The sequence below is a fragment of the Hyperolius riggenbachi genome, chromosome 5 (assembly GCF_040937935.1).
Source record: "Hyperolius riggenbachi isolate aHypRig1 chromosome 5, aHypRig1.pri, whole genome shotgun sequence".
Taxonomy (NCBI): Eukaryota; Metazoa; Chordata; class Amphibia; order Anura; family Hyperoliidae; genus Hyperolius; species Hyperolius riggenbachi.
Window position 1 is genome coordinate 133,524,134 of NC_090650.1, and position 10,289 is coordinate 133,534,422.

The window sequence follows — 10,289 nt, forward strand, 5'->3', positions numbered from 1 at the left end:
GTAATATATATAGCGCCGCCACCCCCCAAGCCTCACCACCACATGCCCCTCACCCAAAGATGTACTCCCAGCTGTTCAGGAAGTATGCCACTGCGATTCCCGGCCTCCCCGACGAATTTGCGTTGTTTCGTGCATATGCGCTGCCGCCAACATATGAAAGCATTCCGTCGCCACAGTGTCAGTAGCTGATCAGTGCGATGGGTAAGTGTACTGGGCCCCATAGACTTTAATTGCCGTCATGTTACCCTGCGTGCAATGCATAATTAAATTATGTAGAATTGTAAGAAATCTTCACAAGTTTCCTTAAACACTTGCCAACCATCATCTGCTGCTTACACGTTTTCAGTAGAACAGATTGTTTGCTTCTATTCCTGGTTGCAAAGTCTGCTATGATAACAAATGTATAGCATTTCATTCACTTTATTCAATGCCAAGGTATGGCATGGATTACCAGCTATAGGCTGTAATCCACACCTATACGCAGAAAGCAGAATAGATTCCTAAACACGAACACTCCCCAAGGCTGCCACTATCATGTGAATTCTTATGATGCACCAAAGGCTGTAGAATTACTGGGATGCTGTGTCTGCAAGACCAGCCTTCACATCAGAGCAAGTCTGCATGCCTGCTGAGCAGCAGAGACATTTGTCGCCTCCTTTAGTTTCACCAACATTTCAGGTCTGTGGACAGCTTCATTAGCAACAGTTTACTACATACTGCAATCTAATATGAAAAGAATATAAAATTGCTTTATAGACATTTAAAATAAGCACTACATCAAAAACTTAAAAATGAGCTTTAACCATCTGTAGCGGTTTGACAAGCAAAGCCGATCAGATCATCAACTCAAAAATGGTAGAAAAGTCTCCAAATAACCGCATGGGCCAGAGAAGAAATGGTGCTTATAGAAAAGCTATCATTATAAAGCAATCTTTACACTCAAGATGGAGACAACCACTGAGAAGATCGCTCTGCTCAACACTCCTAGTTATGAATGGCACTCAGTAAAGTATCCCCTCTGACCTCCTTCTCTTCCTTCAAACATTCTTACATGGTGTGCAGAAACATTTGCATTACTCTACTGCAAGAGTGCATTGGGCCAAGGCTGGATGATAGTTTTCAACATTACTATCGGCTGTGATGAAAGGCATTCCATCAGGACACTTTTCATTACACATTGGGACAGCATCATATCGTAAAAGTTCAAAGACAATATTTTCTGTATACACAAAAATGCTGATGTGGGCAGAGAACTGCTGACATAAGTCATTTCTATTCTAGTTGCAGTTTGTGGTCAAAGGTTTCTGTGCTCCAAAATGATTTTTTTTCCACAGTCTAGTACAGCAGCCATACTACTGCTCACCAAATAAAATGAATGGAGGCATCAATACCCACTGATGCTTTGCCCAATAAAAATTATGCTGTCTCACAGGGTCCTTGACCCTGTGATGTAGTCGCAGGTGTGCGTGTATGTGTGTGTGTTTTGCCAATTTTTCCCTTAAGAAAAAGTATATCCGATTTATTTGGTTTTATTTATTTTGCACTAAAATCCAGCTCTTAAAATTTAGATCACTGTATTGTCCAGTATGGTTTTTTAAACTGTTTTACAAAAGAACATTAAAGTGGACCTAGAAGTCATTTCTTTACATTGCACTTACAGCCTGCCATAGCATGCCTTAATTAGAGTAGGGGCAAAGTTTTCACAAAAATACATACTTTTCTTACCAAATTGATTTTTTTTCTGGTAGGCTTTGCCACGGTTTATTGCAGCTGCTGCACATGCCAATATTGATCCTGAAACTCTGCCCCCGATGCCTTCCTCCGCACTAATAATACACAAAGACACCCACCCTTGCACTGGAATGACATGCTGTGCAATGACATCATCATGCTTGTGCACCGAAGGGATAGGGTGGATGCTCTAGGAATGGAGCTGGCCTCAGAGCAGTCCTTAAACAAGTCAGTGAACATAGGGGTGGCAAACCAGGGACAGTCGTCCTTTGAATGGTTAGAATTACAAGCACAATTTAGGTGCAGCTTGCAGTCTTAATTGCCAGTTGTATACAATGCTGGGTTCTGTAAATAAAAGCCCACTACAGCCTTATTAGCCATTATTATACATTAACATAAAAAAAAATCTGTAACTACAGACCCTCAGCATGGAGCGCTCACTAGTGAACACAAATATGAAAACACATGGAATAACCTTATACTAATTCTCACACCAACTTTTCAAACATGGCCGCCTTCTGTATCAATTATAAAAACAAAACAATAACAACTTGCCACTAGGATCACTTTAGTGTTGTAAACCTGTGTGCATAAAGTAGTGCTGTATGTCTAAAGCCCCATCTACATGATACGATATTTTGTACGATACGATTACGATTCTATTTACGATCCGATTAAATCAGACATGTCCGATCGGGATTTGATTCGATTCGCCATTGTTTTGCAATAGCAAATCGTATTGAAATCGTATCGTATTGAATCGAATCCCGATTGGACATGTCAGATTTAATCGGATCATAAATAGAACCGTAATCGAATCGTACAAAGAATCGTATTGTGTAGATGGGGCTTAATAAGTGCTGTTTGTGCAGGAATTGTGTGTCCCAAGCCTGTAGCTGAGTGGAATGTGATGAAGGGGTCACATTTCCTCATTGCAAAATGTTCTGGGGAAGGCACACTTATCCCAATATAATGCATCAAGTGATGCTTACATTAAAAGTAATTACTTATTAAAAAAAACATGATTGGTTTAACCTGAAAATCCAGAGGCGCCCTCTACTGTTTAAACTTCCTGCCGGGCAGGAAGAAGTGAAGCATGCCGGAGACCAGACCAGAGCGGAGAAGACAGCAGTGACAGCAGGGATTCGCGCCGGCCGGAACAGGCAATGTATACCCGCTGTATTGCGTCGGTCGTCGTCGGGCATTCGAACACCGCTATCGAAGCACTCTCGACCTGCCGGAGATCGAGAAAAATCTTCCGCACGGACGGATCGTCGGGAAAGATCGATTTCGGGCGGAAATCGATCGTCCTGTCAGCGGTGTGCGCAGCGATTTCACAGCCGATTCGATCACTGTGATCAAATCAGCCGTATATCGGCGGGAAAATCGTTAGGTGTATGGGCCCCTTAAATTTCCCAAAGGAATAAAGCTTCATGGCATTCTTTAATACTACCACCACTATGCTCATAACCCTGGGCATCTAGAATATTGATTCACATGCTAACCTACAGCTCAGTAAAGTCCCACCACATTTTACCATGGTGGCAAACCTGGAATGACGCACCTGTCTCCATCTCTAATAAAGTAGAGCCACAGACTTTTGAATAGAAATGGTCTGAGCTCCATAAGTATGTGGATACAGAGGCAACCATCCATCTTACCATTATTGTAATCAGGCACTGAGTACGTGCGAGAGTGGATTTCACCTAGAAATCAATCACATTCCACCAGTCATTACTCAGAGGCTGGTTTGAAAATGAAGGGGAGAATCTCAATGACTACTGCAGACAACATACACTCCTCATGCTAATGCGCCTCCGATGCAGGAACTGCATAATGCATGCTATAAACCCCGCCGATGTTTGGTCACCAACATAATGTGCTGTCATTTTGAACCAGGACAAAATAAATAAATGCAACACTCTGTGCTAGTTACATGTACAGTATTAATTCACTAATCTCCACAGAAGCCTCCAACACTGAATCTTTGTAACCATGTATATGTTATTGGTAAAACCCAAAGTCTGGCCATTTCAGGACCTGGCTGGCTAATGGTAGAAGTGGCCAGCTACTGTGGCCAATACAGGAAATGTTTTGAAGTAACTGGGCATGATTGCACTTCGGCCGGCCAGAACACGACCTGACAAGAGCTGGCCGGCCAAGTCCCGAAAATCAGTAAAGTGCAGTGGCTGCAGCAGTGTGGGTGTCTGACATAACCAGGCTCCTCTAACCTCTCCACTCTGTGTCCTGACTTCTGCACGCTGTGTCACCTCACAGTGACGGCGTCATAGATGGGGCAGCCCCTCCCAGCAGCGGGCCTGTGTGTGTGTGTGTGTGTGTGTGTGTGTGTGTGTGTGTGTGTGTGTGTGTGTGTGTGTGTGTGTGTGTGTGTGTGTGTGTGTGTGTGTGTGTGTGTGTGTGTGTGTGTAGCCTCTCCGGCTTCTTATTGTATCCTCATGTGTTGCCGGTATTTGCTTCTCTATGAAGTAAAACACACACACTGCCCCATCTATTTTGCCCTCACTTATGGATGTAGGTCTGGAGAGGATAGAGGAGCCTGGGGATGTCAGACACCACCGCAAACGCTGCACTTTTACTGATTTTCGTGACTTGGCCGGCCAGCTCTGGTCAAATCGCGTTTTAGACAGCTAGTCCGAAATGAGGATTTTTTTTTGAATACTGACAGCATCAGATGGCCAGGTTGGGTATTAGCTGGCCAGATCCTAAAGTGGCCAACCTTGGGTTCTGGTCATAACATATATTCACATTATGTGCAGTGCGATCTGCATAGTAACATGAAAACCCATTGACTTTCAGGTTACCATTCACAGTACAGAAAGAGATCCTGCGTGTTCCGATGTAACACGTCTTGGAACATTTTACCACAAAGGGCAAGTTAATTTCCATGGAGTGAATAGTATTGCACCCGACGTCATCCACGTTACAATGTACTTTTTGGAAAAGCATGCACGCAATCCTTTCATGCTAACGTTGTGTAGTGTGAATGACCCCCTTCAGAAAGAAAATTTTAACAAGATTATTAAGAAGTGTTAATGGATTGTTTATTCAACAATTATAATCATAGCTTGTGAACATTGTTTTGACCTTTAGTATAAAAGGTCCTTTTCCACTAGCTGCTATCCACATAAAAAAAAAACTGATTGCTTGCATTTTGCCGATCGCAAGAGCTCTTAATAGAAGTACTTTTTATTTTGCCCCAAATCGCTATTGCCGGCCTGCACGATTTTTGGTGCCTTCGTCAGGGGATTTGTCAGCCTGATGTATGACCTGACGAAGGCAAACGCCGAAGCCCTGGGTCAGGATAACATAATTTGTGATGTGCTAATAAACAAGATCTTATGCGAGTGGGACATTATTGGCACAGCTTCCACCTTTGGGCGCAGTCTGCACTATTTGGTTTTTTGTTCCTCTTCTCCCTCCATAACCAGGAAGCTGTGCTGCCAACAGATGCTTGGTCACATGACTGTAGATGTAGCCAGCTTGCCCCACTGACATACGCTGCAGGACATCAAAACGAGCAGGACACACGTGCGGTTTATATACCAAACTATCGAGCCCATCCGAGGGAGGTATCCAAGATTCCACCAAGTGTAAATACTGTTAAATTTCATGTGCTCCCCGCAGGACTGGCATATTAAAATGTGTGCGATTACTACTTCACAAGGAGTTTGGACTGAACTTTTAATAGTTTAATATAGATATAGTGTGTGCAGGGGACACGGTTTTGTATGTAAAATTGTGCAGAATTGGTCGCCCCTGGAAGCACTAATTTGCATTTCTCTGTATTTTGAGTAGGAAGCAGGAAATACAATTTATTACACCCCTCTGCATCAAACACACTCCGCTAGATTTACTGGAAAGACATTAATTTCTCAGGCAGGTGAGATTCTATATAAACATGGGGATACTTGCACTGAACAACAGCTGAGACGGATTGACTTCTTATCAGTCTCATCAGCTTTTTGAACAATAGCAAAATACTTTTTTTTTAGTTATTTCAACTTGTTTCACGACAAAAGTCTTTTGACAATTGTGCTGCAAGACCGCTGTTAGAGTACATTTGAAATCAGCGCCGGTAGACTTGGGTGCAGGATACAACCGGTATATGGCTGATCCTGCATCTGCACAAGTCCGGGCCGATTTAATTACTATTCCCCCTCCAGGCCGCCATGGATAGTGGGGGAATGAAATAATTCGGCTTCCAGCGATTGCTGGAGACCGAATTATTATGTTTTTAAGCAACTTCGGCTCTGTCTTCTGGACGGCTCCGACATTACTCACTGAGCGCTGCAATAGGAATGATTCCTATTGTAGTCTATGGAGGCGCCGGCTGCGCCCAAATCTAGCAGCGCTGAAAAGCAATGCTCCGCGCTGTTGAGCGTTTGTATGGGGCTTCAGGAGAGAATTAGATAAGGATTGTAAAATTATGTTTGTAATGTGCCCAGATTAGCCACAGTCCCCCAAACTGATGCCCACTGGACGTTTTACTGACATACTGCACTGCTGGATGGAGGAGGTTATTAAAACATTGTGTGAATTAAATTATCTCAAGCAATGGAAAGTTATATTTGTTTTGTATTTTTGGCCATGCAACACATTTTAAAACCCTGGTTAATGCATTTTTTAAAAACTGCATAAAAAATTGTATGTATAATAGGGGAAATGTACTTGATATTTGCACAATGTAACGTATGGCTGTTAGAAGTCACTAGGGCTGCTGAGTAAACAGCCTACAAGCCTCTCCTCCCCCCCCCCCAGAGAAAACCCAGCATTCCACTGTGATGGTGTTACTGCAAGTGCTAGGCCAGTGGACAACTGAGGGAAAACAGGTGGGAAGGGGGCAATGTTAGCAAGCGGTTAACAAAATCCGAGTATTTTTTTTATTTATTTATTTATTTATTTTTGCAATATTCCTTGGTTTAAACTGTACAAGTTATATAATAGCATTTCTGTAAAATACAATAGTAAAAATGAAGCGAGAACTAGGGACTTTAATCCAGGGTCAACTGCATTTTTAAAAGCAAACTTGAACTACTTTAATAAAAAAAAAATGTAACTAGAGAAGGATTGTGTGATAACAGCAGTTGATATTTTCCTGCCAATTTACTTATCTGAATATTTTGGGGGTGTGGGAGGAAACGGGAGTGCCCGGAGGAAACTTACCCAGACACGGGGAGAACATACAAACTGTGTAGATAGTGCCCTGGCTGGGATTCAACCCGGGAACCCAGTGCTGAAGTGCGAGTGCTAACTACTACGCCATCATGGTGCCCAATATCCTTGCCCCTTTATTGAGCCAGGATAATATACGGTTCTAAGTGCATCTACAATTTTATTCTAAGCCCATTTCCTTCCCCCAAAACTATTGCGAGCCCCATTCCATGTAAAACCCCTAACAATACTCACCTGGACGTCACAAGTTCCAGCAATGTTATCATACTGGAGCTTTACAACTGGGTGTCATATCAGCTTCTGTAAAAGTGCTGTTGCATCATCACAGCAGCCTAGCCTCCTGCTGTCACTTTTTGGAGAGACAATGCAATTTAACCATAAGTGGCGAGATGGGGCTGTAGCAGTTTGCTTGATGGGTGGAGTCATAAGACCTATCTGGAGGGTACAAGGAAGGAGAGAACAGAGGGAAATAGTGTTGAAGGATGAGGATTGCAGAGGAAACGGTACAGAAGTTTGGAGTCAACTGAACGGTGGATGTAAGGTGATATAGCAGGGGGAGAAACTTCAAAGAATGAAGCCATCTGGGGGATAAAAATGTTAAAGTCGCATTAACAGTACAATTTTTTCATCAGATGTGATCTTTGAAAAACATATTTACAATTGAATTGTACAGAAAACAGCACAGTAGTGAAAAATCGATGTGAAACGATTCTTTGGTTGACTGGAACTAAATATTCCATCAATCGAATAGTTCGATTTTTACGATCCTATCTAAAGAGAGAAAATGCCCTAATTAACTTGTTTATGAGAACAATCGCGAATTACCTTCCGATTATTTTTGATCATAAAAAAATGTGTTGATGGATCGCATCTGATGATGAAAAAATACTTCCGTTAATGGCCAACTTTAGTTTAGTTAAGAGATTGGAGGTGTCAGGTCCCCTTCACACTCGGGTGTCTCTTTCCTGCGATTCGCACTTTGCTGATCACCGGCGATCAGCAAAGCACTGCTGCACAAGTAATCCTACTGGATTGTGGCGTGTTTGTGATTATTGCTGATCACAAACGACCTGCATGCAACATTTTCCCAGTAATCACGTCACAAATCTCATTCACTAAAATGAGAATAACAAAACGGGTAGGCTCCAGAGTAGGATGTAGCCGTAGCATAGACAGGAAGTCAAGCATTTTTATAGTCTCTTGTCTGTGGAATGGGCAGATTCAAAATTAAAAATCTGATTCTGAGACAGAAGAAGTGTGTGTGTGTGCTCAGACTAATATTACCCTAGAGAGTGGGCACTAAGGGTTTTTGGTTATAGAGTGTTCTCTACATTTAAAGGCAGCAGAAAAAGACAATGGAAAAATATCAAATTTAATTTTACTCACATTAAATCTGAGGAAATAAACATGAATGCAGAAACAGCAGATAAAGACTTGAAGTAATAGGGTCGAGAGGTGAGGATCTGAGGGATAGATTTGGGTGTGATAAGCACAGACGTGTTACTGAAAAACAAATGAGCCTATTGATTGACCCATGCCATGAGTGTAAATGGAAAAGAGAAGGGGTCCAAAGACAGAACTTTGCAATATACAAGACAGTGAACACGGGGAGGAGTTATGAGAGTAGGAAACCGTTAAAACACATTAGAAATCGAAAAAAAAAAAACTTGCAAGATGCCCATACCTGGGTCTTCTTAATTGCCCCCATAAAATGTGCAGATCCTCAGCTGCGCCATCCTCCCCTCTGTGTTAGAGCTATAAACCACCTCCTCCACCATGCTATGTCCAACACACACACACGTCTCAGCTAGGAACATCTTCGGCATGTGCAGCTACAAATGATATAAAACCGTGTATGCCCAGAGCACTCCCAACCATGGCTGTTCTGCACAGTCGTCCCGGTACACAGTTGAGGAGGGTGCACAAAGTGGACATTGATCCAGTCATAGATTTGAACAAGAGGCAGAGCTCCAACATGAAGGTGAGGCTGGCAAAGCTGAGGATCAACAGTTTACAGGGACACTGAAGAAGTCCCAGGTAAGGCCTTCTAATAAAAAGACTGAGTTCAGGTACCCTTTAAAGAAGGTTCAGACAAATTAGGGGAAATTCAAGAACAGGCTAAACTTAGATACCTGGTGACTAGAGAGTCTGGAGAAGCAGAAAATGATTGACAGGGTAAGAGACAGAAGATAGGTCAAATAGTAGGATTATGGAGAACGTGTCTTTTGCTACCAGGAAGTCAGTGACTATAGTAAGGATTGTTTCACAGGAATAATGTGGACAGAAAAACTGAAGAAGGGTCAAACAAAGAGTTAGCAAAAACACAAAATTGTGAATGGATGTGCCATTCCAACAGTTTAGTAGCAAAGGTGAGAAGCAAGACAGGACAGTAGCTAGAGAGATCTGTATGGTCCAGAACTATTTAATGGATATGTAGCTGCTGGCTGTGATTCAGCCATTGCCAATTCCATTTCCTATCAGGTATTTTGCACATTTGTCAAATATTCTGTTCAATTGAGCAAAAGTCAAGCAGTTCCTCAGAGCAACCAAAAAAATGGTTCTAGCTGGTAAAGTAAACAAAGCTTTTGATTGGCTGCTCTGCATTTCTGCCTGAATTTTCTTCCAATTTATTTTGCACTTGGTTATTCCGCCTAGTGAGTGTGTAGGCATTTAGTGAGTTGTATAAAAACAATCCTGGACCATAAACAAACATAAGCAAGATCAGAATGTCACCCACCAGGGGGAGTGTGGTCCACTAGGCATTTGCTCTCTTAAACACAGAAGCAAGAACACAGTAAAGTTTAAAAGGAACCTCCAAAAATTAGTCAGTTATGTGGAACTATTCAGACATGACTCCAATGCAGGCTCTTCTGTATGTAGCCAGCTGTTCTCGCGTCATAGTGACATCATATGGTGTACACAATTCAGGCACCACAAGCTACTTCCCATTCCCAGCATTGTCTCACCGTGACAGGAGAGCCGCTGTCAGGCTGCGATGTGCCGCCTCCTCCTCCCCGGGCAGCAGAACCGTCACTTCTCACCTTCCACCCCGATGCCACTACTGCCCCTCCAGCCTCCGCCACAGACGTCATAGCCCCTTCAGCTGGCAGTGATGAGGGGCGGCCCCCAGCGCAGAGCCCCGCACCGCATCCAGGAAGCGGGGACTTGTTGCTGTGACACCTGAGATACAGCAGCACACATCAGATCAGAAGCCTGACATATGGCGAGCATAGAAGCCGTGCGTGCTGCCGCCACACGTACCTGAGCCGGTGTCTCCTCTCCGCTGTCTCCGAGCACTGCCTGAGTCTTGTCTCTACCGGAAGCAACGCTGCCATACACTTCCCTAGCTGCGCTTGTCCCGGCCC

At 43.2% G+C, this 10,289-nt stretch overlaps 1 protein-coding gene across 3 annotated transcripts in view; it reads right to left on the reverse strand.

The window, feature by feature from the left end:
• The window catches only part of ATP2C1 (ATPase secretory pathway Ca2+ transporting 1), a 217,961-nt gene that overhangs the window by 152,128 nt on the left and 55,544 nt on the right, over positions 1–10,289 (reverse strand). Inside the window, exons 1-2 of one of the 3 annotated variants that reach the window (XM_068236269.1) lie at positions 10,186–10,287; positions 9,891–10,104 (exon numbers count right to left, since the gene is read on the reverse strand). The exons of 1 other annotated variant lie outside the window; for it this stretch is intronic. In XM_068236269.1, the coding sequence (XP_068092370.1) occupies positions 9,891–10,104; positions 10,186–10,259 (288 nt within the window). In that variant the 5' untranslated portion in view covers positions 10,260–10,287. Of the gene's footprint in view, positions 1–9,890; positions 10,105–10,185; positions 10,288–10,289 lie in introns of those variants that run through there. One more of the 3 variants, XM_068236271.1, reaches the window with a different exon arrangement.